Source organism: Trifolium pratense, linkage group LG1 (genome assembly GCF_020283565.1).
Source record: "Trifolium pratense cultivar HEN17-A07 linkage group LG1, ARS_RC_1.1, whole genome shotgun sequence".
NCBI lineage: Eukaryota > Viridiplantae > Streptophyta > Magnoliopsida > Fabales > Fabaceae > Trifolium > Trifolium pratense.
In genome coordinates this window covers 41,118,569-41,145,119 of record NC_060059.1, presented here as the reverse complement: position 1 = coordinate 41,145,119, position 26,551 = coordinate 41,118,569, and the positions used below count along the sequence as shown (strand labels likewise).

The following is a 26,551-nucleotide window of genomic DNA, read 5'->3' as shown; positions in this document are numbered from 1 at the left end:
GAAGCAATTAAGGGGAGCGAATCCAGAAACAAAATTTTAAAAATTCTATCCTCAATAGCCAGCAAAAGCCAGACCAAATTTAATTAAAGTATCCACCTATCCAACCATGCCCTTGCTGAGGAGTCGAAGTTGAATGACTTTCAAAAAAGAAATACAAACCAAAACCTCTATGCTTATGCTTAACACCAAACAATATAGAAGAAAAAAAAAGGATTTACATGAATATACATATACATGGGTTACAATTGTGCTTTGCTTCCTATTTATGTACAAAAGATACTGATTACAGTACCACAGGGCCAGTTGACCTCCAACACGGACAAAATTTGAAGCGGAAGAATGATTGAAGAATGGGAAAATATGGAAGTTACGTGTGTGCCAATATCTTGGTATTTAGTCCACCTTGAAGCTTCACTTAATATGTTAAATAGTATTGAGTCGATGCCATAGGACATACAAGCTTCCTGTGTATCTGAAATATAAATGCCACGCCAAAACACCTACCTAGCTCTTTAGGTATTTACATATCTATCGTTGAAACATGTCTACTTAGTTATAGCATGCTTTTAATTTCTCTAAGAACTTTAATGTCTCTGTATAAGAAGGGTCTGAGCGGTTCACTGGCTTGCAAGAATTTATATGATCGGTCGACTCCAAAACCTGTTTCAGAATTTCAAGATAAACAGGGAATCAAGAATTAATGTGAAGAACTATACCTAAAAAAGAGAGAAACTTGAAATATTGGATAGAGTCCTCTGATATGAATTTGTAATAATCTTCACAAGGGTGTATCCACCCTTGGATTTTAATGAGTCAGAATAACAATGTACTTTAAACTAAATCAAGGATCAATACACACTTGTGCACTTTAGGTACATCGAAGAAACAAAACGGAAAGTATTACAATCAATAGTTACAGCACCATAATGACAAGAAGTACTTGAACCAAACAAAAAGACATTTATACAATGGAATCTGGCCACAGGAGTGTTAGATTTACCATTCCAGATGTTTCAGATCCTATATCATTTTAATTTTTGTATGCCAAAAATTATAGTAAAGTTGGTATGACCAAGTGCCCATGGTTAGTGGTGAGGGTCGGTCCCCGCATCCTTATATCTCGTGCATCCCCTAGAGGCTAGAACAAACCTCTCTACCCCACCAAAAAGTAAGTTTCAGCTTCCACTGGAAGAACAAGAGTTAATTGGGCAAATCATACTGTAGTATGCAGGATTAAAACTTGCATACCTATTTTTAATTTTTAAAAAATATGAATACCCAAAGTATAACTAGGTATGTAATGGAATAAAAATAGTTCCCTACCCTCAAACCAAATAGAATAATTACTAAAAGGACATGCAGATAAATGTTATCGGACGCATCTTTCATAGGACCATCAACTAAATCACTATAAAACGATGCACTCGCAGTCACAGACACTGTTTCATTCTGAGGACTGTAAACAACTTTCGCATGTAATGCAGTCTTCTAGTTGATGGCAGAACAATGGAAGTTGAAAGTTATGCAGTAAACAATGCAATCAAACCAAATCTAAGGATCTTTCAAGCAGATTAAAATGAGAAAGAGAACCCAACCAAAATCATCATGAAAATAAAAGTGATAACCTTAAATCATTAAACTACAGGGTCGGTAGCATTAGTTACTTCACTCTATTTTTCTAAAAAGAAAAGAGAAAAAGGGAAATTTATTCTTGGGCATAATTAGCCGAGGGAACTGCCTTTGCAGCAGGGAATTCAGGAGGGGTTCACTTGAGTTAAAGCTTACTCAACAAATGTTTTATTTTTCATTTTATTTCTTTTGTCAATCACAGTAGATATAGTCTCACAATATACTTACAACTAGTTCCCCAAATCCAGGATATGCTGACTCAATTGGTACAATTTCCATTCGAAAGGCCCATCCACCATAACCTTCTACTATTGGAGTTACCTTAGTCTGCAAAAAACAGTGATAACTCAAACTCAAAAAATGACACCTGCCTGATACTTAAAAGAAAAATCTGAAGTGCTGATTACCTCACAAAAACTGAGGACATCAAGAACGCTTTTCTTATAACGTTGACGAATATAATCATTAAGCTCAATCAATCTTGAAGACCCGCTTCTTAGCTCTCCTATCTATACAACATTAAAGAACCAAGTGCTAAAAATTCATCCAAATGAAGCAATTTATTATAATAGGAAATACATTAATTAACATCTACTGTTGAATGAGGGCAGGTAACTTTAAATGCTAACCGATGGAGCAGGACGAAGTACAAAGCCCATTCGCCAAGGCATATCGGCAAGTTTGCTGCCAAAATGTGGACAGCTATAAAACACCTACGAGAAAAAATAAAGCATAAAAAGAAGAACATAAATTTTTTTGAACATATATTTAATTATGGAGTTGATACTTACTATTCCTCTTGTGTTATTCACAAGATTATCAAATCTTTCCTCCTTTGCTGAATGGAGAATCTGCTTCACAACCAAGCCCCCCATGCTGCAGACAAAAGAAGACCACAAGAAAAAACAAATAAAGAGAGGCGTAATTTAATTAAACAAAAAACTAGGTATCAAAGACATTTGGAAATTGCAATTAAAAAACAAGAGTCTTGCTAACATGCGCCCTTAGGGCACATATTAAGGATCTGAAAATTAGAAATTTTGCACTAAAAAAAGTAAACTTTAAACTTTTTAAAAGTTGAATGAACAACTTTCAAGAAAAATATTTCTAAAATGAGTTTCTTAACATGTGCCCTAAGGACACATGTTAGCAGTCACCAAAAAACAAAATCAGAACTAGTTATGTTTTTGTCCTCCATACTAACCTGTGAGTAACAAAAACAACAGGTCGATTCCCAATTCCTGCAGCAACAAGCTTCTCCAGTAGCATAGAACTAACTTCCTGCAAGTTTCAAATAAACATGTATATGAACTGCAATTTAACTGGCAAGTAAAGCAACAAGTGTGTGTTGAACCAATGTAGAGATAAAAGAGACCTGCCAAGGATTGGCGAATTCCCAAGTAACTTAAAAAATAGTTAATGGTGGAGAAATAAAACACTATTCTAACTATTGATCTAGCAATAACAGATGAAGAGGTGAATAAAAGTGTAACCTGAAGAGGCAAGCTAGCTCCGGACCACTGTGTGAGATTAGTCTGTATAAACCATCAAGAGTTAGATGCAGGTGAAGGGGATCACACATGAGGCAAGCTCTAAATATCTGTTAGAAGTGTATCTAACAATAAAAAAAAAATACATGATTTATAAACTAGAATCATCTTTCTAAGGCAGACAGATCAAAATCTTACGAAGTCAAACCTTGTATCTGAGGGTAAACAAGCGAGCGTGGGGAAAATCACTAGAAAGCCATTCACCGGGCCAAAAGGTTCCAAGCTTTCCAGCTTCCTCATCAATCTTCTCTACCAAAGTAGACATAGTTGACGATTTGTCCTCTGATATACGCCAGGTTTTGTAAGGGCCGCCACGGAGGCCATGGACAAAAACCACATCTAGTTCAGGAAAATCTGCACCTAGGCTATTTTTTGTTGAATCTGTTATATCTTTTGGGAAAGATCCTTGTTGATCTGTTTCATTGGGACACTTCCAGTGAGGAAGATGAGAATTTATCAAGAATATCATGTCCTCATAACGGGGACACATATTATTATTATTATTGTTGTTGTTGTTGTTGTTGTTGTTGTTATAATTTACACCACCACCACCAAAAGGGCTTGCACTGTCAGACCTTCCATTAATCTGGTCATTGCAAAATATATTTAAAAGTGCTGCTCTGGCATAACTTTGCAACTTAAGATCACTGCAACCCGGAATCTTGCCATTAGCACAATCATCAAGCCAACTGCACCAAGTTTTATCAGCTATGATTACCTTCTTGACTCTGGGAAGCAGTGAGAGGATGGTCAACAACCGAGCCGCATGCCTGCGGATATGAGCTGTAGGTGGAACTCGGACACTAGATGGATCATTTATATCTGATTTAGGTAGTTCTTCACCTTCATTTGATTTCCTCTCATGTGCTCTTGATGATGCATCATAAGCTTCAATAGCAGCCAGTCTCTCATAATCATCATTCAACAAAAAGCGCCTCAGCAAACATAAAATACCAAAATCAACAATCTTGTTCTGAGACTCAGAGTCTTCTGCACAAACTTCGGTCAGAGCTTTAATACCTTTAAGGGTTGCTGAGGCAGAATCTGCAGCACCAAATTTAGGCAGACTATCCTTTTTTAAATTTTTAAACGGCCCTGCTAAAGGTTCCAGAGAAAGAAAATCTGCCAGTGGGGATATATCCTCAGAATTAGACACAGTGCTCAATTGTTTAGCTGCCAGATTAACAACAGCATTGGAAAGCTGATTTGCAACTTGTGCAGCAGAAGCAATATTTGCATTATTGATTAAAGTCTGCAAAAGTTAAGACAGCCAAAACATACATCAGAAGTTGACTTGGAACTAAAGCAGCACAATCAGATAACTATAGCATGTCAGTTTTTTAACAGAAAGAGAGATAAAATTATTTTTATACCTTCACTTTATCACTTTTTGGTTGACTGGCTCCTTTATCAATTGATTTCTTGATGGAATTGTGTACTTCATTTAACAGCATGGCCAACCATCCTTGGGAAAGTGGTACAGATGTTGTTCCATAGTCTTCAAGGATCTGGGACAGAATTTTTATGGCTGAATTTCGTAGAACATCAGAGGAAAATGTTCCAAAAACCCAGGGAATGAGAATGCCCGACCACTTTTGACTCTCTTCAAGAGATAAATGGCGATCCCCAGTACAAAGTAGTTCTAATGCCTTTGCTATTGCTTCTTGCACCTGCTTATGTTTTGTTGTCTTGGCAATGTCTCTCATCAAATTAAGACCCTTCTCCATCACTGTCTTCTGCACCTCAGGACTCCTCTCAACAGATAAAAGAAAGGCAGAAAAGGCTACCTGAGCCAACGAAGCATCATCATGCTTACATGCATGAGATATAGTGGAGAGGAGATGGGAACTCCAATCAGAAACAGATTCATTCAGAGGTGTATCGCGATCTTCTAAAAGCAACCGCACCACCAAACTTGCATGCCATTTTACAGATCTCTCAGGTGCCATTAAAGCAGACAAGACAGCATTTCCATCCTGATCTAGTTCCTGAATACGAGATCTATTCAACTGTGATGCCGTTGCCCAATTTGCCAATGCCCAGGTGGCAAAAGGAACAGCAACATGTTCATAGGTTAAATCATCCCAGAGACCAGGTACAACAACAGAGGACATATTGTTTTCAACCCGTGAATCATCGAACTTATGGTACACAAGTGTTGACGGTGTATTGTCTTTCAATGTTTCTTCATGACCAAAATCAGCATTATCCAACTCCATTGCATCTTGGGTCCTTGAAAGTCCTAAAACAGTGGTACCTTCAAGTATCTTGATTCCAATCCCTTTCCCTCCTATCCCACCACCATCATCATCATCCTCAGGTGGCTCGTCCAAATGCAAACCCCCTTCCTCGATAACTTGTAGTGCTTCAGCAATATCTCTGGTTTCAGCATTTCCAGGCAAAGATGGCTTAAAAAATACATTCTCAGCATTGTCACAGCTGGAAGTAACAATGTCCATAATAGAAGCCACAAGCATGCTCCTACCTTTCAAAGAATCAGAAACATCAAATGCACTACGTCTTGAATTCTTCTGCCATTAAAAATTGCATAATGTCAACATCTCAAGAATGAACCTTACATTCATTCATTTATATAATATAATAAGAGTCCTCATATAATAATATAATATATAGCAAAAAAATAAATATATCTACATTATGCAATCGCGATGTATTTCATTTAATAAAGAAAAACTACAACATCTACAATATAATTCAAACTAGGTCTAATTCAAGCTTAGTAAAATTGATTATTACAACTCAGAAAGAAAACCCTAAACCGATGATTACCGTTTTATTCTTGGAACGCCGTGGCTTGCAAGAGAAGATAAACCTCAGAAGATTCGGAACAGCGTGAGGTCGCGCAAACACAGCAGCAGAAACATCAGGATCCGCAATCAAATACGCAAGCGCTCTCGCCGCTTCCGCCTGAGTACCACCACCAACATCTTTCACAACAGCAACAGAATCAAGTAACCAATCCACAACAGCGCCACCACCGGCACCAACAATCGCGGCTCTACGGCTCGAATTCGCAGCAGCGATATCTGCCAGCAACGCCGCAACACGAATCTCGAATCCAGAACGAACCTCGTGGTTCGCCGAAGACAACACTGAACGTAACGACTGCCATAGAACCGTAGCAGCAACACCGGTTCGTTTCACGTGATGGAAAATCCGGTTTACAGATTCGGCGGAACGATGCGCGGCGTGTTCGGCGCCAGCGTAGATAGGATTATGGACACCTCCGTGATCGGATTGTTGTTCGCGGCCGTAATCGTATGAAATGAATGCGACGGAAGCGACTACGGCGGCGGAGAGAGCGATAACGGAGGTTTTTGAGAGAGAAGAAGTAACAGGAGAGAGTTTGTTAGGAACGGTTGGAGGGGTAATTTGGGGATTTTGTAGAGGTTTTTGGGGTGAATGTGAATTGTTGAGATTTTGATTGGAATATGAAGATGATGATGAAGAAATGTATTTAGGAGGATGAGGGAAACGACGAAGAAGGGGTTTGGTTCTAAAACAAAATCGATGCATTGTTTTTATTTTTATTTTTTTGTGTTATTATTAGCGCAATGTGATGGGAATTTGAATATCATGGTTGTGAAATTGAAAGAGAAGAGAATAGGGTCGTTGATTGATGACTTGAGTGTGTGTGTGTGTGTTTGATTGATGTTTTTGCGAAGATATGATGCTTTAGAAGTTGCAGGCGAAGATGGCGGGAGTGTATCTCGGTTTCGTGCATGAAATGAAATGTATGTGATGAAGAAAGAGGTACATGGATAATATTGAGAGACTATATATAAGAAGGTTTTTGGAATTTTGTCACGAGAATATGCCATATGAAAAGAGTTGATGTTTTCTATTCCCACCCGTGAATCTTTTATCCACTTAAATTTCCAATTTTGCCCTTGAAAAAATTTCGGTTCGTAGAAACCAAAGTTTTTTTTTTTGCCTTAAAAACAAATTTCGCTTTCTAAAAACCGAAATTTACTCTGAATTTGCACTAGTGAAAATTCGGTTTCTGCGAACCAATTTTTTTGCAATGGCAAAATTAGAATATTGAGGGTATAAAAGATTCATGAGAGGTGGGAAGAGAAAACATCAAAAGAGTTATGAAACATTTCGATTTGGTATTGGTCATCTTAGGGCTCAAGAAAGTGAGGATGGGATATTGGGCTTCGGCCCATCATAGTGATGGAAATGAAAATCGTTTTTTAGGCCCCAAAAATATCCCTGATTTTTGGGATACAGGATGGTTTGGAAGTTATAATCCGAAATTAACTAATTTTGGAACATATGTTCCAAAATTAGGCGTTTTCGGATTGTATCTTCCGAAATATAAAAAAAAAATGAAAATAAAAAGACCATTTCGGAACGTAAATTTCAAAATTAGTTAATTTTGGAACGTACGTTCCAAAATTAACTACTTTCAGAACTTACGTTCTGAAATGGTCTTTTTAGTTAATTTCGGATTGTAACTTCTGAAATATCAAATTTTTTAAAACAAAAAAAAACTATTTTAGAATGTATGTTCCAAAATTAACTAGGGGTAATTTGGTCAGAACAAGAGGCCTTAAAGCAACATAGGGGGCCAAAAAACAATTTTCGATGGAAAGACATGACGACAACTTCTTTCCACGCCCTCCTAAGTTTCTCAAGCATCCCTTGAAATTTCAAAAACACCTCTTTTACAAGATAACTAACAAATATTGAAGGGTGCAAAATGACACATCTCATATATATAACGTCCGTTCGTTGTAAATTTGTCAATGATATATATACATATATGTTTTCTTTCATTATTAAAGTCAATAGGGAAAAAATAATTTAAACTTATGCAAAAATAAAATAATAGAGTAGCAAACATTTTGATTTTAAAGCTTTCTGCATGAATATTCATATAAGAAACTTTATAATGAAAATAATAATATAAATAATCACGTATTCATGGGCTCTGTTTGATTTATAAAGATTAATTATAATTTTGGTTCCCCTGTTTTATCATTCTCATAACTTTGATCTCCTAATTTTAAAATCAAACATAATATATATATATATATATATATATAGAGTCAGGATCCGTTGACACCAACTAGTTTGACACCAAATGTTACACCTCTCAATAACGTTTTAACCGATATAAATTTTATAAAATCCACCGTTGGATTGAAAGTTTACATCATACAGATCATTTGTGTAAAATTTCAGACAAATCCAAAATCATTTGATATGCTATTGAGACACATAAAGATTAACGGCATTTAAAAAAATACAAAAACCGTTAATTTTGATATATCTCAATAACATATCAAATGATTTTGGATTTATTTGAAATTTTACACAAATGATCTATATGATGTAAACTTTCAATCCAACGGTGGATTTTATAAAATTTATATCGGTTAAAACGTTATTGAGAGGTGTAACATTTGGTGTCAAACTAGTTGGTGTCAACGGATCCTGACTCATATATATATATATATATAGGGGGCTGCTAATTTAGACCCAGTTGGGTCTAAATTAGCAAGGTGCACCTTTTGAGTTGGACAAAAATACCCTTTCTTTTTTTAAAAAAAAAAAAAAAAAACATATTGGCGCTGATCCAGTGTCGCGCGCCTACCGCAGGACCACCGTTACAGACCGTTGATTTCCATCAGACGGCCAAGAGATGATCTCATCATGGCTGTCGGATCAATCAGACAGTCCAGATCATCCATCTCCATGATAAGCCAGCGCGTGCACCACACTAGATCTGCGCCTGGAGAGAGAAAATTTCATTTTAAAAAAGCAGGACACGTGTCAACTGCTGGGTGATTGGCGTGTTTTTTTTTTCATTTAATACTTTAAACTCAATTATTTCGTTGTAAATTAATTTTTTATTTTTTTATTTTTATACCAAAATTCATAATTTTTTTTTGTCTACAAATAGAGACTTGGTTCGTTTGATTTGGACACAAAAAAAAAAACTCAATTTTTCACTACCTTTAATTATCTTTATATAATACTGTGAAACCATTTAGCTGGTAGAATGGTTTCACAGTATAACTCTCTGAAACCATTTTACTGGTAGAATGGTTTCAGTGAGTAATTTCTTAATTGTTTGCTTCTGAAACCATTCTGAAACCATTTAGCTGGTACAATGGTTTCAGAGCGTTGTACTTTGAAACCATTTCACTGATAGAATGGTTTCAGGGGAGTTGATTTTTAATTGTTTGCTTCTGAAACCATTTTACTGCTAGAATGGTTTCACAGTATAACTCTCTGAAACCATTCTTCCAGCTAAATGGTTTTAGAAGCAAACAATAGTTTTTAATTACCGTTTTATCTCATTTAATTAACGAAAAATAGTTTCAGGTCTCAAAAAATTTCATAAAATATACCAAAAGTTCCAGAATATTATCTAATATTTTATTAGAAACAAATAAAAAAACAATTGGTTTCAGAGTACAAATCTATGAAATTATTATTATTATTTGTTAAATGGTTTTAAATAATCAGCGGAATTTGTGAAAATAATTTCATGACTTGAACTAGGGAGAGTGAGGAACACAAGAGGGTTCTAAATAATTCATAGTACTTTACATAAAATTTTGGAAATTTTTTATGGAATTATAATATTTGTAATTACCTTTTTACTCATTTAATTAACTAAAAATAGTTTCGGGTCTCCAAAAATTTCATACAATATACCAAAATTTCCAGAATATTATCTACTATTTTATTATGAAAAAATAAAAAAAAATAGAGCCTCCCTGAGGCCGCACGCGCCCCCACGCGCCGCCGGTGAGAGTGGGCGTGGGCGACGCGCACTGTTCATCGTCCCTCCCACCCGTTTTATGCAGAAACGGGTCGTGCGACCCGGTTTTTGACCCGGTTCGATCTCCCTCAATACTCAACGAAACTCGACGTTCCTTATATGGATTTTGATCGTTTTTCAATTTTACAAAGGTTTCCGGTATTAGTTTTTGAAATCGGCGTTCGATTCGCACGTAAAATGAGGTCGAAATTTGGAAGAAATTTAAAAAATGTAATAGTTGTTCTATTGTTTCAAAAAAAAAAAGGGTATTTTTATGATGCAAATTACATACATGCCCCAGTTGCTCTATTGTTTCAAAAAAAAAAAAATGGGTATTTTTGTCCAACTCAAAAGGTGCACCTTGCTAACTTAGACCTAACTAGGGTCTAAGTTAGAAAACCCCATATATATATATATATATATATATATATATATATATATATATTATTTTGACTTGTTCAAAAAAATCAAACATAATATAATAAACATTTCGGAAAAAATATTTTAGCCCCTCTATTTTAACATTTGTTACAATTTTGCTCCCAACTCTAATTTTGGTCCCAAATTCGTTGATGTGTCATTTTTTTTTTAAATAAGGTGGCATGAAAAATTATTTGGCACAATATAAGCGAAAATATCTTTATCCACATTAGCAAATAATTAAATACTATCTTTGAATTAAAAATCAATTACAAAATTAATTAAAACAATTTTAATTATTTTTTTTACGATTAAAACAACTTAAAATTAAATATCAAAGAAAAAAGGAGAACCAAAAATAGTCAAATTTGCCTATAAATTCAATTTACTTATCATCTTCTTGAAACAAATTCCTTCGCACTATCATCATTTAATCTTTCTCTGCATTCATCAAATCATCACTAATCATACTCAACTTCCATCATCATGCTCTCCTCCAACTATTTGATTTCTTCACCCCACCCACCCACCTGCCTACCTACCCACAAAGCCATTTATATAAAAGATAGATCATCCACAAAATAAAGCAACATTGAAGGATGAAACAACGCTGAATAAATTTTTTAAATATTGAACAATTTTTTATCTTATATGATATAGCAGTATTTAGTATTATTGTTATTATTTTATATAATTAGTGCTTAAATTAAAAGGGTGTCCAGTAATATGTATAGTAATATACAATAATTTCAAATCTAGTAAATTTTGTTGCCATACAATTTAAACACATCCCTAGCTAGTTTCTTTGCTAAACCATACAAAGTCAATGAACATTTTTTTTTTCTTTCTTTATCTACATATAATTTGTCTTTATTTGTGTTGTTGCTTAGGCAAAACGTTTCACTTGGGGGACCATACCACTTAGGCGGATCTGGCTGAGTTTTCATATTAATTTTTTGTCATTTTTCATACATAAAAGAACAAAAATGTAGGATTGTAGGAAGCAACCAAATTACATCCGTACACGGATTTATATTGGAAAATTGTGGGTGTATATCATTGAAAAATTGACAATTTGTTTTTTGTTTGACACATTGACAATTCTCCCTTTGAATCTAAACAGTGGAGATTTTTATTCATTTTAAAAAAAAAAATAATATTCTTGAATAAATTTTTACTTTATTAATTTCTATAAAATTTGACTTTATTGCTCAATTTTTTTTTTATATGGAAATATAAATAGTATTATCAAGTAATTAATCTCAAATGGTTAATAAATTTTATTTATGATTTAATTGATAGAAAATATTTGAATTTGATGTCTAACTAAGATAATTATTTTCCATATTTTTATTTATCTTTAAATAAAAATATCATACATTATGCTTTTTTATTTATTTACAATGGAGTTGAGAATAAAACTCAAAATCTCTAATATACTACTAAAACTCTTCATCACCAGTAAAAAGACAAAAAAAAAATATTCAGAGTGAGAAAGACGAGTATTAATTTTATAATTATACAAGATGCTCAGCAATCAGAATCTAAAGTTATTTAGCTCTATCTTTTTTATTGAAAAATTAGTAATTTGTCACTGCGCCATGCAAGTGAATTACTATTATATATACACACACATGGAAAGAAGAAGAAAAAAGACAAAAAAAAATTGAGAATGAGTAAGCAAAACATTAATTTTATAAGCATACTAGATTTTCAACATTGAAATTTATTTAGCTGTCAATTTCTCTTGTTGAAAAAAATTAATAATGTGTCACTGCGCCAAGCAAATGAGCACGCAATTCATAAACTATCAAATATCAATGTTAAGGTTACAAGACATTGACTCGTTTAAATAATTGATCGTTAATTATTGTTTGTGATGTATTACTATTAATCAAATAAATTTGATTGAAGCCGTCCCATAAGTTTAATTCAGTTGTCAGATACGTTGCATTATATATGTAGGGGTCGGGTTTGACAAATTGACCACTTATCGACCTTAAAAGTGAAATTTCAAACAATTAGACAATTTGACAAAAAAAAATGATTGAAGTCACTGAATTTGATTTAGTGGAATTTTAATAGTATACTAGAAGCCACGAGTTGTAAATAAAAAATAAAAATAAATTTGATTGAATATTTAATAAAATGAGTCTAATAATTTACAAAGTAGCTCAATTAATCATCATAATTTTTATTTTCGATGTCCACTCTTGTCTCTTGAATATTAGAGGTATCCATATATATATTCAAACATATCAACATAAAAACTGAAAATCAAACTAAAACGTTAGATGTGAAGTGTATATAAATACGTGCAGACAATCTTACCATTTGAACTAATTTTTGGAGATGAGATTCAAACATATTTAATAAAGTTGTTAATGCACTTTACTAAAGAAAGAATTACTAAAAAAAGAAGTACTCCTAAAAAAGTATTAAAAAATTCGATCCACCCTTAAATGAAGACTTTACTTATCTCGTAATTGAATTCTGAATCAGTATGTATATATAACACATTCTCTAAAGGTTAACAAAAAAGACAAAAAAACTGCAAACCAATAAAAAGATACTCCAACGATGCCCTTTGGATTGGGATACACTCTAATATGAAATAATATTAACTAATAATAATCCTAACAATTACAAAGTTTATATTACTTCTATAATGTTTTGTATGCATTAGCCACTATGACATATTCAAACCAGAGTACATTAATTAATCTATAATTTAAACCATCCAGCAGCCCCCCTTGATGGCTTCTTAACTCTAAGATAGACTTTGACTGAGTCCTTCCACTTGCATCCCACTATAAATATCATAGCCATCTATCATATTCAGATCACAAACTTAAACTTCTTCAATATTATTATTTCTTTGTTTGCATAACACTTGTTGCTGCTCAGAAATAAACCTTAGTCTATACTCTATATATATACAGCCTTTTGTTTTCATAAGTTTTATTAATCTTTACTAAAAAAAATGGAGGGAGTGACAAAGTTATCTGTTGAACAAATTCAACCACCTACTTATGGAAACTTGGTAACAATTCTTAGTATTGATGGTGGTGGTATTAGGGGACTCATTCCTGCTGCAATTATTGAATTCCTTGAATCTCACCTTCAGGTATATATGAAATCAAAGTAATGTTAATTAGAATACATTGTTTAATTAAGTGCTAATTTATTATATGAGAGTAATTAATAATTAAGTTGTGTGCAGGAATTGGATGGTGAAGATGCAAGGCTTGCAGATTACTTTGATGTGATATCAGGAACAAGTACAGGAGGTCTTGTAACTGCCATGTTAGCTGCTCCAGATAAAAACAACCGTCCACTTTTTGCTGCCAAAGATATCAAACCCTTTTACCTTGAACACTGCCCAAAAATTTTCCCACAACCTAGGTAAATTAATTGGTAATTATAATGGTTCTTAACTTTTTAAAACAAATTGTTTAAGGAAAATACTAAATAGTGTCTCTGGCTTTGAATAAATAATTTATTTAAATGGAATGCTTAACAAGTGTTTCGGGTATACTCGTTAGCAAGACTCATTTTTTAATGTTAAATACGACACCTTATTTCAGTGTGTATTTTTAAAATACACGCAAATTTGTAAAAGATTAAAAATAGATGAACGATGTCAGTATTTTGATGTTCAAATGTCTGAATTTTATATTTATTTTGGTTTGAGGTATATATAATTGAGGAATTTATTGAAGTTTTTGTTGGTTGAATTTCATAGAGGCCTAGGTGGGACAATATTAGCAAAGGTAATGAGATCTCTTGGAGGACCCAAATATGATGGAAAATACCTTCATGAGGTTGTAAGAGAGAAACTTGGAGAAATTAAGTTGCATGAGACCTTAACCAACATTGTTATTCCTACATTTGACATCAAGACTTTGCAGCCAATTATTTTCTCATCTTATCAGGTTAATTAATTTCTTATGAATCATGTGAATTTAAAATTGTTTTTAATTAATTATAGATTTTGTCTTTGTTTACTTTTTTTTATTCCCAAAAATTGTTTATATTTCAATGGTCAAACCTAGACTAAAGTGGTTTGAAATTTATGCAGCTTAAGAAATCTCCTTTTTTGGATGTTAAACTCTCAGACATATGCATTAGTACCTCAGCTGCACCTACTTATCTTCCTGCTCACACCTTCACAAATAAACATGAAGAAACTAAAAAAGAAGAGGAGTTCAATCTCATTGATGGTGGTGTTTGTGCAAATAATCCGGTATGCTCAATTAACTAATAAGTACTAGTTGTTATTTAAAATTATATTTAGTACATGCAACAACGTTAAAAATTTTAAAGAAAAATTGCCGTCAATTTAAATCTCAGCAGACTCGAGGGATTAGTCTCTACAGTTGCATGTAGAGATACCTGATTTACGTCAAAATGCAAAATTTAATTACTAATTGAAGGTGAGACTAATTTGTTATTCTTTATGATGCAGGCTTTAGTTGCCATGAATGAAGTAACAAAGCAAATCATCAATCAAAGTCCTGATTTCTTTCCAATCAAGCCTCTTGAATATGGTCGATTTCTGATAATTTCATTAGGCACCGGGACAGCAAAAAATGAGGAAAAATTCAGTGCACAAATGGCAGCCAAATGGGGTCTATTGGATTGGTTAACACATAGTGGTTCGAATCCTTTAATCGATGTTTTTACTCAATCAAGTAGTGATATGGTTGATTTTCATTTATCTGCTGTCACTCAAGCTCTTCATTCAGAAGATAATTACCTTCGAATTCAGGATGACACATTAACCGGAATAGATTCTTCTGTTGACATTGCTACTGAGGCGAACTTGAAGAAACTAAGCCAAATTGGTGAGAATTTATTGAAGAAACCAGTCTCTAGAGTCAATTTAGAAAATGGACACTTTGAACCAATAACAACTGGAGAAACTAATGAAGCTGCTCTCATGAGGTAATTAAGATTAGTAGTAATGATGCTTTTAATTATTACTCAAATTATGATTATGCTACAATTATTTTTTTATTAATAACACATTTGATTATAATATATTTAGGCTTGCAAAAATACTTTCGCAAGAGAGGAGACTCCGTGAAATGAGATCACCGCATACAAGTAGAGGCAAGAAAGCTCGACATCTAGTTGTATGATCAACTTAACATCTTTTCAAATATGTTTCTTCAAGAAGAAAAAATATTTGTAAGATATGTGCATGAAAAGTTCAGTGACATGTATTAGATCAAAAGTTTGATTGCTTAATAAAATGTAACCAAAGAGTTTCTTGTTTTCCTTTTTTTTTTTTTTTTAAAGCTTTTGTATAAGTTGCAATTAAGTTTGGTGAAAATTATGTATTCTTACTTTCAATTCATTTGTTATTCTCCAATTTTAAGTGTAAATGTCAGTTTGACACTTCTTTAAAACTATGTACCAAAATTTATAAAAGTCCAATATAATTTTGTTGATTGAATCAAATACAAGACCGTTGCAAATGATATATGTTATTTGTAGTGCCAATATAGCTTAGATTAGATCACATTGTTCATCAAAATGTTCTTTATAGACGGCACTGTCGCTGCTGGTTGTGGTGGCATTATTGGTTGTCCTCTGAAAAATTTCTTAAACTTCAGCTAGTAAAAAACTGAGAAAGAAAATGATTGTAGGACCCTGTCATTAAAATGGTCTGTATAATTAAGACCAAAAGTGACCCAAGGGTGATATGTTGTTGGCGGTATGAGACATAGCATATAGGTAGAAAGTGTGGCTGAAATTGCTGCTACATGTTATGCCTGAAATAGACAAGTAACTGCCAGCCAACGATTAAATAGACAAATAGCTAGTAACAATGAATTAGTTTAAGTGCTAAGATTAGTATTAATCCTTTTAGACATGATGTTGTTAGGTGTTTAATTCTTGGCATATGTATGAAAAAAAATTGACTGGAAGGAGATAACTCACCTTGTGTGCCTCATAATTTATGAGTCATAAGTTTTTCGACATTGATTAGTCATCACTAACAATGGTGAAAACTTTATACCAATATCACGGTAACCCAAAACGCTAGATACTCATGTTCATCATGTGGAAAAACCAAATATGTATTGTGTGTGATTTAATAAAAGATAATTTAAATTTGATGGAAGTTTTTTAGTCGAGGGATATTTTAGTACTTTAAAAATAATCAACAATTTTCTCTCGTATTTATTTTTTCTTTCTCTTATATTTTTACCTCAAATCCTTTTTGGTGAAGCTCATTAACCACTTGAGACCAATGACTTGATTTCTCTCCTCACAACTTAACACATCATAAAAGATGAACAACTACAAAAGTGAGAGTCGAAGACCAATTTCTAGCAAGAAAAAAAAAAGTATTTTTGAGATAGAATAATTAAATAAGTGTGATTTCCACATATATTTAGTATTTTTTTCGTTTGTTTTTGTGAATTCATCACATTGTTTGTTTTGATTTTCTCGTCTTAGTGTGGAGTATTGTTGTCCCTTCTTAGTGTGGAGTATTGTTGTCTCGTCTTGGTGCGATGTTCATTTGTTTCAAGTTGAAGGATTAAGTTTGATCCAATGTAGATCCAATCAATGAATTTTGTGTCATCAACGCTACAGATCCGGATGCATGGATATTTCGGACACTTCAATATAGTCAAATATGTAGGTTTATGCAATATGTCGTTTTATGTTATCAACACGGATGTTGTGAGTTTGTTCGCATATTCACCATTTTTATTTTTAGTGATTTTGAAATTGTATTGCATCGATGTACTCTTCTCAATTTGAATGAATATCTTTTATTTAGTAAAAAAAAAAACCAAATTAATAGAGGGGGTGTAGGTATCACTCCTCAATAGGGTGATAATAATTATTTTGGGCCATTTATCCACGTAGATTCGACCCTAAGAAAAAAATCCATGTAAGATGAACCTCAAAACGCAAACTTTAGCCGTCGTATTATTGACGTCATATTTTTCTTGATCCAAACGAAACTTTTGCAATCGTATTTAACCATCGCTGAGTTTCTTTCTCTTCTTTCTCAGTGAGTGTTCACAAACAACAACAACAACAAAAAAGCATTCAGTGAAAGAAAAAAAAAATCACTCTTAACTTGTTAACGAAGAAAACGAAAACTTGAAGCTTCAATTTTCTATCAATCGTTGTTTCTGAATCTTCAACAACACAATCATGTCAGGTATGGAGAGACTTCAAAGAATGTTCGCGGGTGCAGGTGGAGCACTAGGTGGTCATCCACCACCGGATTCCCCCACCCTAGATTCATCGGAGCAAGTTTACATCTCTTCCCTTGCACTTCTCAAGATGCTCAAACACGGTATAGATTCTCTAATTCGTCTATTGTATTTTCGATTTCTTCATTCAATTTCATATACCCCCAAATTTTGGAAACCCTAATTTGTTGATTCGATTTTGGTGAATTTAGGTAGGGCTGGTGTTCCTATGGAAGTTATGGGTTTGATGTTGGGGGAGTTTGTTGATGAGTATACTGTACGTGTTGTTGATGTTTTTGCTATGCCTCAGAGTGGTACTGGTGTTAGTGTTGAAGCTGTTGATCATGTTTTTCAAACTAATATGCTTGATATGTTGAAACAAACTGGAAGGTATTTTTTATTTTTTTTTAATCAAGTTATTGTTTTGAGTAAAGAATTATCTTCAAATTTAGATTTTTTTAAATGGGAATCTAGATGGGTTTCTATTTTAACATAATACAAGTTTAGGTTGCGGCGGGTCACCAGGGTCAGGGTAGGCATGGCATTGTTGCATAACATATTAAATGTAATGTAAGTTAGGGAGGAGGAGTGTTGATAAGTAAAAAAGAAGAATTTGTGGAATTGGAGACATAACATACATTAAATAGCGTAGTTTGAGTACATAATAAAGAATAGGGAAGATAGAAAGATATGTGAACTTAATCATAGAATTTAAGCATGAAGTGAAGGGAGTTATTTTCCAAGCTTATGCAAAAACTTGAGATGTTGTATGAATGAGATTGAATGTTGGTGGTAAAGAGCTAACAAGAAAGTAATCTCAATTTTGCAATGATGAGAATGTTATGAAGGTTTTGTGGGCACATGAGACAATATAGGACTATGGATGATTGCACTGGATAGGAAGTTGGGGTACAATCTCTTTTGAAAAAATTGGTAGAAATAGAATATTGGCTTAGTTGATTTGGGTATGTGTCCAGAAGATTTTTAAAAGGCTTAAAGCTCCTATAAGGCGGTTAGAGATAGTGGGAGATCAAGAAACACTATACAGGCCAAACCATTAAGAAAGATTTTGATTCAAATGATTTGTCATCAGACATGATTTACGATAAGATTGGATATTATTATATCATTTGTTTCATGTAGCCAACTTTATTGGTGGGAAAGAGTTTGCGACTTTGGCAATTGTTTTATAATACCTGAGTTTTTTTAGTTTAAGTTTGTCATGCCATGCTTCATACTTTTGTGCTATGAATAATGTCTGGACTGGTCACTTTACATCAGTTACTTATACTTCGATATTCTGTTTCAGACCCGAGATGGTTGTAGGTTGGTATCATTCACATCCTGGATTTGGTTGCTGGCTTTCTGGAGTGGATATTAATACACAACAGGTTTCAACTTTTCTTCAATCTTAAGTTAACTGTGGTAGCTTCTCATGTATTTTTTATTTAATTTACCAAATATGCAATATAAAAAGTTATATACATGATTCTTCAGGGGGGGAAAATGAAGACGGTTAACTATATTATTTTTATTGCTAAAGATAGATGTATAGGCAAGTAATCTTATTTCCTGGATTATACTTGAGTGGAAGTGTTCATGATTTCAGACAAAAGCAACATCAATTGGGTACATGTGTATATCAATTGGTGCAAGCACTCAAATAGGGGAGGGTGTGTGTCCTGGTGCAGGATTGAACCTGTAAGGCTCTAACGTCACAATCATCATACCCCCCATTCTTAGATTAGGGATAGTACTTGTTGATCTACAAGCAAGCTATCTAGTTTTGTTGAGTGATATAAACATGTCAGATAAATAATACTGCTTCAGTCATGAAATTGTGCAGAACTTGATGGCTTTGCAATGGGATTAAGATTGTACCATGAGCTATTATATTTAAATTTAAATGCTTAATTTATAGATTGTGAAGCACCAAGATAATTAGTAATTGAAACTTACCGTAAACTAAGGAGTTTTTATTAGAGACATGATACTGCCTTCTTATGTGGATAGTGTGTTACTTTTAGAAAGTTGCACATGATATGTATGCTACTTTTATCTATTACAGAGTTTTGAGGCTTTAAATCAACGGGCAGTGGCAGTCGTGGTGGATCCTATTCAGAGTGTTAAAGGCAAGGTGGTGATTGATGCGTTCCGGCTGATTAATCCACAAACTATGATGCTGGGTCAAGAACCACGACAGACAACCTCCAACCTTGGCCATCTGAACAAGCCATCTATCCAAGTGAGTGTTTTGAAAATCTATTCAAAGTATAGCTTCTGCATTCTTTTATTTGTCTGTACCTAATTTGACTTCTTATTCTCCTTGTTAGGCTCTGATCCATGGCTTGAACCGACATTATTACTCAATAGCAATCAATTACAGGAAGAATGAGCTTGAAGAGAAGATGTTGCTTAACCTTCATAAGAAGAAATGGACTGATGGTTTGACACTCAGGCGATTTGATTCACATTCTAAAACTAATGAACAGACTGTTCAGGTATGTTAAGATTTTTGGATGTGAAATAGAAATATAGATTATTCTTCCTATTTATTTCTGCTCTCTTCTGCACACATATAACTATATATTTTTTCCTTTGTCCAAATTCATCACACATATGATACTAGCAAGTGATACTTAAGCTTCATCGCTGGGTAGCCATGCTATTCTTCCAAGATATTTGACATAACACGCTGTTTGTGAATGATTTTGCTCACATGGTTTAGTAAATTTCGCAAACATATTTTTATCAGTTTGTCGTGTTACTTTGTATTTTCGTGAATGATGGTGTGGGTGTAGACCTGAGGGGTATGGTTTATTCTTGGGAATATAAATTTGCAGCATTCTCATAGAAACTTAAGCAAGTGTACGCAAAGGATACACAAACACACTCTCTGTACTCGAAGGACAAAATATTTATTTATTCATTTTAAAATATTTTTTGTGCAATTCAGGAAATGCTAAGTTTAGCAACCAAGTACAACAAGGCGGTGCAGGAGGAAGACGAGCTCTCACCAGAAAAACTTGCAATTGCCAACGTGGGTAGGCAGGATGCTAAGAAACACCTTGAAGAGCATGTTTCTAATTTAATGTCTTCAAACATTGTTCAGACTTTGGGAATGATGCTCGACACAGTTGTGTTCTAGAATTAGGATCCTCCAGTGTATTCTTCTTCATGATTTTCGGCAATATTTCATTAAAACTCTTTGACCTGATTGTCTACAGATTGTTTTCTGTTTCAAATTTATTTGCATTTGTACGTGTTCATCTCAAATGTTACATGTTTCAGGATGATAATCATTCATGTTTTGAGCTATGGAGACCCTGGGGATTGTGCCCAAGAGCTTTAAAATGCACTTGATTTGTTTTTTGTTGTTTACTATTTTTTATGCATTGAAGTAGGGCTAGCAAAAAAGATAGACTCGCCCGCAGCCCGATAAACCCGACTGTGAAAATAAGGAAACAGGCGGACTTGAACAGTTTGCGGGTTAAACTTTTCAGTTCTGCATGCGTATTTATGATCGGGTGCGGGATTGGAGAATTCTGCCTACACCCAAGCTCGACTGATTATCAATGTTGTGCTTACACATATTACCAATACTAACTGCTTCAACCTTCTTTTACCAATATTGTAAATTAATGATTGGATACACATCTGAAAAGGAGGCATCTCCTGGGTTTGTTTTATTCAGATTTTCATAATTATTTTCACACATTGGACACACATCTCCTGGGTTTGTTTTATTCAGATTTTCATAATTATTTTCACAAAAAAATATTTAAAGATTTTGTAAGATTCTATTGATTTTTAGTGAAGAAAAACAATGGATCAATAAAACAAATAAAAGTTGCTATATTTGTAGAGATAAAAAATTTATGTAACCAGTTAGCATTGATTTATGATTGTTGTGCAAAATTAAGAAATCCCTAACAAAATTTAGATATAAAAGATCTTGCACACATTTTTGTATTAGACATTTGATTATTTAGAGATTATTCTCAAGGTATCCATTGATTATCACAAAAGAGCTATATTAATTAATAAACTTAAAAGTAAATTTGACATGAAAGACAAACTTGGAGTTGGAAATGCCTCAATCATCATAAGAGACTATTTAGTCTTATTGTCCAAAAGAAAATCAGAAAACTTATGTATTATCTAATTTATACACTTGATATGCCTCAAGAGTGTTGTTATTGATGTGCCTCAGGCTCAGAGTGGTACTGTTAATGTTGAAGCATTTGATCATGTTTTTCAAACTAATATGCTTGATATGTTGAACCAAATTACACACTACAAGCAAGAAAGCATAGTAGACTGACCAGTCTCTATAGTATAGCGCTCTATGCTCTGTCGCTATCGACGACTGAAAACCACAGGGACTTATTTATTCCCATTGAGAAAGTGACTTGGCTACATACCTTCTTAGCGATCAAAGTGGTGTACTGCATTTCATCAACAAAGTAAGCCCCAATCTTTTTGTCGACATCTCATAGTTTTTTTCTCCTTCAATTAAGCTCTTGACAGAAACGTCTAGGCGGCGTTTTTCGTATGTTTTTTTATCAATTGCCAGGTAATAAACATCAATGTATGCTCTAGTACTAAGACTGAGACTCAACGCTTCAGAAAATGAATGGTTGCGCAAGACTTACAATACCAAGAATAACATAAGAGTTATCATAGCATTGTGTGTGTGTGTTATGCAAATGTTACCTAAGTTACAAGTAATAAGCATCAAGAAGTATAGTATGTTCATTTCTGCGTCAGTTGTATACTGGTGCGCCGCTTTTCTTCTTTGTACAACTACATGTTATTATTAACAAGTGTCAGCTTTATTGACAAGTATGAAATTATACAAAGAACTTTCTACAAATTAGTTGATGAAATTCTAGGAACTTTTTCCTTTCATTGAAGATTCTGCAGATTTGTTTTTTGTTTGAAGAAGCTAAATTAGCCCACCCAAATTGGCGCCAAAGAGAATCGAATCTCAGACCTCAAGAGGAGCACACTCCCAGGTCCCAAGCTAATACCAATGCACCAACCAAGTGGGTTTTCTGCAGATTTGTTAGATGGAAATGTGGACTAATCCGTCTTTTATTTCCCCCTTTTCCTTTTTTTTGCTTAAGAAAAAGCTATGTGGATACTGGTCCTCATGGAAATGGCAGGTATATAGAACATATGCTGCCTGAAGTAGAAAAGAAGGATTTTCGAAAGGGTTCACAGGTATATTTTTTAAATATAGAACCGTAAACCATTAAAGTTAAGATTTTGATGAAAAATTCATTTGTATAAAATGTAGGAAACCAAGTTACTATTAGTCAGTTATAGATAGCACTTGTGCTTTTTCTTGCTGACCAAGTTATTATAGTCAGTAATAGCACCACAAATATAGCATCACTGATCGAATTCTGTTATTCATGTTTTAAGTTATCAGCCGAATATGAAGAGAAATCACAACTGCTATCCTGATGATGAGCACAGGGCCGTCCCTGAGATTTTGGGTGCCACATTTTTTCACAAGACATTTTTTAACGCACGCATGCACGCACACGGGAGTGCACGCACGCGCGCACACACTAAGTAAAAAAAATGGGTGCCCCTAAAAGAGATAATTTTTTATTACTTGTACACTGCTTTTTTATGTAACCAGACTAGAGATCACTAGCTTCATATATTAAAAAGTATGCTGGTTCATTATATAACTAGATCATATTAAATTACATCATATAGAACTAGTACATTACATCATATTAAATTATATAACTAGTACATTATATCAATGATTTGTTCTCCAACTAGTTTCAATACAATTCAGTAAGAAGCCATATGCATAATAGGAAACTTAAGTACCCGGGATAATGGGATAAAAAGCAGGCCCAGAATTAATGCCACAATGACCTCCTGGAGTTCCGGTTCCCCTTATCAATCTAAAGTAGCCTAATTCCCCACATAATTCATCCAAGGAGTTTTTAATCAACCAATATTTGGTCCCTTCATTGCTTACCTCATAGTTAACTATAACAACAGAATGGTCCGTCTCGTTACCGCATGCTCCTGAATAAATCTCACCACCTTTGAAATTGTAAAGTTCATCGGTGCCAGCAGCGATATTAACTGTTACCGGCTGTTGTACCACAACTTGTAGTAGTTGTTGTTCATCATTGGGAGGTATAACTTGAAAATCACGAAATCCTGTTACGGGTATAAAATCATTACGGCAGTTCATCTGCCTTATACGGATAATCATCTTCACTAGGAATTCCACCACCGTGTAGTTGTGTTGCAAACTCACAGGCCTCAAAAATACGACCATTATAACACCCTTCGTTCCCCGTATCGCAGTAAATTAAAAATTGGGCCGACAAAGAGATCAAATTACCGGTTTTTATTTGCCAAGCACTTTCTAGAATTGCAACAGTTGTAAAAGCCCAACTAGATCCTGCAATAAATATTGATTAAATTAGTAATAATAATAATAATAATAATAATAATAGAAACAAATACTTGGTTACAATTATTACGCATCGTAACATATATACTGAATTTTTAATAAGACTATATTTACTGAATTTTTTTAATTATCAAATATTTACTGAATTTTCAAAACAATGAGACTTATTTAGTGAGTTTTATGTGTGTAACTTTGGCGCTCCTGAGTGCTAGTTATTTTCGAGTTAATCAAGTCTCACTGTTTAAACAATTCAAACAATTCATTGAATATAGTCTTATTAAAATACTACAATATTAAACAGGTGCAAAGAATATAAATACATTATAGTAAAAGAGGTTACCACAATAGCCTGTTTGTTCCTTAATAGAGGTGACTGCTCCATTTTCTATCCAATTGATAGACTATGAAATATTATCGGCTCTCATGTTGAAGAACTCTAAAATAACAATAAACAACCCAACACTAACAGAATCGAAACCATGATGGGATAAAAAGCAACAATAGCATGGTTCGTCCGTTAACACCGCATGCTCCTGAATAAACCTCACCACCTTTGAAATCGTGAAATTCACGTGTCACATTAGGGTTAGTAACGGCGATGCTAACTTTTACCGGCTGTTGTACCACAGCCTGTAATACTTGTTGTTCATCATTGGGAAGTATAGACCGATAATCACGGAATCCTGCTACGGGTGTAACATCAGTATGGCATTCTTGTTGAATTCCCTTGTAGGGATAACCATCTTCACTAGGAATTCCAATGCCATATAATTGTGTTGCAAACTGATAAGCAATAGAAGTCTTACCCCCCAGACACCCTTGGTTCTCCGTATTGCAGTCAATTAAAAATTGGGCCGACAAAGAGATCAAATTACCGGTTTTTATTTGCCAAACACTTTCTAGAGTTGCAATAGTTGCAAATGCCCAACAAGATCCTGCAGTCGGTAGAGCCAAAGTTACACACATAAAACTGGAAAGATCACTAAACAAAATTACATAAAACAAAACTGCAATTTCCTTATTATAATTTAAAACAACATTTTTAAGCATGAATATAAGTTGACATTTTGGTTTATTCCTTATGTTGAAGTTCTGCAAAAAATGATCCATAAATTTTCCTCTAACTATGTGTATGTCACTTCTATTATTTCCAGAACTAGCAATGTGGAGGACATACCAAGTGAAACATCGTTCAACATCAAGAGGTCTCGAAGTCACGAAAATTTAACAATAAGCAAACCATTTAAGGACTCAAAGAATAAAGTTTCAAATTCTGCTCAAAATCAAGATGGAAAAGTGTTAAAGGAAAACAAATACAAGGCGAGTTGTCGATGTGGTTAGTGTTGTTCGGCCTAGGAGATCGGTATTTATGGATGATTCTTTTGTTGCAAATATCAATAATGCTCATGCAAATGTTCTATCAATAGAATCTAAAGGTGATGGTGAATCAAGTAGAGTGATTTGCAATGAAGATACTATTTCTAAGGTTAATGGAAATGAAATTTGAAAATTATGTGACAAATAATGGACTCCTCAGTGTAAGGTTATTATACAGGCTTCATTGATTAAATCAGTAATACAATTTGGTTTGTGAGAAATCAAGCTAGATTTCAGGGAAAGAATGTTCACTGGAAAAATGCAGTCACTTTATATTGGCAAATGTTGCTTTAGCTGGAAACAATACAAAGCATATTTTCTACAACTCCATGAAGGAGTTCAGAATTATAAAACAATTCAGAGTTGAGATACATCCTTCTAGAGAACCTATAATTAAAGAAGTGTTTTTGGCTTAATGAACAATTTAGTATGTGAACTGAGAAGTCATAACCCTCCTAGAGGGTCATGTAAAACATCTAAATTGGATCCACATTTAGATACATCCTCCTACTTCAATATTAAACAGGAGCAAAGAATAGAAATACATTATAGCAAAAGAGTTACCACATCATTTATTTCATGCGCATCTCACTTCTATTTGCATATGTGCGATTAAATTCCATCATTTATTGCTTATGTGCTTCATCTACATTAACAGAATTAGATGATTCTCATGACGAACATAATATAACAATAAACAACAATAAACAACCCAACACGAAGAGGATCCAAACCATGATGTTGAAAATTGTCCTATTAACATGCTTCTTATCCATAATCTTTTTTAGTTGTTATCCATTTCTATATATTCCAAATTCTGCTTGAATATTTCCCTGCGCATCTCCATCTCACTCTTATTTGCATATGTGCGATTAAATTCCATCATACATTGCTTATGTGCTTCATCTACATCAACAGAACTAGATGATTCTGATGACGGACAGAATATAACAATAAACGACAATAAACAACCCAACATGAAGAGGATCCAAACCATGATGTTGAAAACTGTACTATTAACATGCTTCTTATCCATCATCTTTTGAGTTGATTTTGTGAAAACAAAAAAGGAGGGTTTATTTCCACGCACACGCCTTGC

General features: G+C 33.8%; 3 protein-coding genes and 1 pseudogene across 5 annotated transcripts; 2 read left to right on the top strand and 2 right to left on the bottom strand.

The window, feature by feature from the left end:
• Positions 1 to 34: 34 nt before the first annotated feature.
• On the bottom strand, positions 35 to 7,008 carry LOC123898109. Of its 3 annotated transcripts, none has more exons than XM_045948991.1 (10): positions 5,970 to 7,008; positions 4,553 to 5,710; positions 3,328 to 4,431; positions 3,123 to 3,164; positions 2,834 to 2,910; positions 2,421 to 2,505; positions 2,259 to 2,342; positions 2,037 to 2,138; positions 1,858 to 1,956; positions 35 to 660 (listed from the first exon to the last, which is right to left on the bottom strand). In XM_045948991.1, exons 1-10 carry the CDS (start codon positions 6,714 to 6,716, stop codon positions 550 to 552), a joined length of 3,609 nt encoding a protein of 1,202 aa, XP_045804947.1. In that variant the 5' UTR covers positions 6,717 to 7,008; the 3' UTR covers positions 35 to 549. The 3 variants fall into 3 exon arrangements, with proteins under 3 accessions (XP_045804947.1, XP_045804957.1, XP_045804962.1); XM_045949001.1 differs by having other exon boundaries at positions 4,553 to 5,707; positions 5,970 to 6,979; XM_045949006.1 differs by lacking the exons at positions 35 to 660; positions 1,858 to 1,956; positions 2,037 to 2,138; positions 2,259 to 2,342; positions 2,421 to 2,505 and having other exon boundaries at positions 3,318 to 4,431; positions 5,970 to 6,948.
• A 6,093-nt stretch (positions 7,009 to 13,101) lies between these two features.
• LOC123898108 (patatin-like protein 2) lies at positions 13,102 to 15,864 on the top strand. The gene is made up of 6 exons (XM_045948978.1): positions 13,102 to 13,525; positions 13,622 to 13,803; positions 14,144 to 14,333; positions 14,480 to 14,644; positions 14,867 to 15,345; positions 15,449 to 15,864. The coding sequence occupies exons 1-6, from the start codon at positions 13,382 to 13,384 to the stop codon at positions 15,540 to 15,542; spliced, it is 1,254 nt and encodes a 417-aa protein (XP_045804934.1). The 5' UTR covers positions 13,102 to 13,381; the 3' UTR covers positions 15,543 to 15,864.
• Positions 15,865 to 17,362: 1,498 nt separating this feature from the next.
• Positions 17,363 to 20,979, top strand: LOC123898101 (26S proteasome non-ATPase regulatory subunit 14 homolog). Its single transcript, XM_045948965.1, has 6 exons — positions 17,363 to 17,725; positions 17,834 to 18,011; positions 18,931 to 19,012; positions 19,690 to 19,866; positions 19,955 to 20,122; positions 20,578 to 20,979. Exons 1-6 carry the CDS (start codon positions 17,581 to 17,583, stop codon positions 20,767 to 20,769), a joined length of 942 nt encoding a protein of 313 aa, XP_045804921.1. The 5' UTR covers positions 17,363 to 17,580; the 3' UTR covers positions 20,770 to 20,979.
• A 2,420-nt stretch (positions 20,980 to 23,399) lies between these two features.
• Positions 23,400 to 25,041, bottom strand: LOC123894199 (annotated as a pseudogene).
• Positions 25,042 to 26,551: the final 1,510 nt, after the last annotated feature.

Excerpts from the sequence above, each read along its gene's own strand:
- LOC123898109 (XM_045948991.1), bottom strand. The coding sequence starts at position 6,716 with ATGCATCGATTTTGTTTTAGAACCAAACCCCTTCTTCGTCGTTTCCCT. Across the intron at positions 2,911-3,122 it reads GAGCTAGCTTGCCTCTTCAG|GAAGTTAGTTCTATGCTACT; the intron begins GTTACACTTTTA and ends TGAAACTTGCAG. Across the intron at positions 2,343-2,420 it reads TGAATAACACAAGAGGAATA|GTGTTTTATAGCTGTCCACA; the intron begins GTAAGTATCAAC and ends TTTTTCTCGTAG.
- LOC123898101 (XM_045948965.1), top strand. The coding sequence starts at position 17,581 with ATGTCAGGTATGGAGAGACTTCAAAGAATGTTCGCGGGTGCAGGTGGA. Across the intron at positions 19,013-19,689 it reads TGGATATTAATACACAACAG|AGTTTTGAGGCTTTAAATCA; the intron begins GTTTCAACTTTT and ends TATCTATTACAG. Across the intron at positions 19,867-19,954 it reads TGAACAAGCCATCTATCCAA|GCTCTGATCCATGGCTTGAA; the intron begins GTGAGTGTTTTG and ends TCTCCTTGTTAG.
- LOC123898108 (XM_045948978.1), top strand. The coding sequence starts at position 13,382 with ATGGAGGGAGTGACAAAGTTATCTGTTGAACAAATTCAACCACCTACT. Across the intron at positions 13,804-14,143 it reads AAAATTTTCCCACAACCTAG|AGGCCTAGGTGGGACAATAT; the intron begins GTAAATTAATTG and ends TGAATTTCATAG. Across the intron at positions 14,334-14,479 it reads TTATTTTCTCATCTTATCAG|CTTAAGAAATCTCCTTTTTT; the intron begins GTTAATTAATTT and ends AAATTTATGCAG.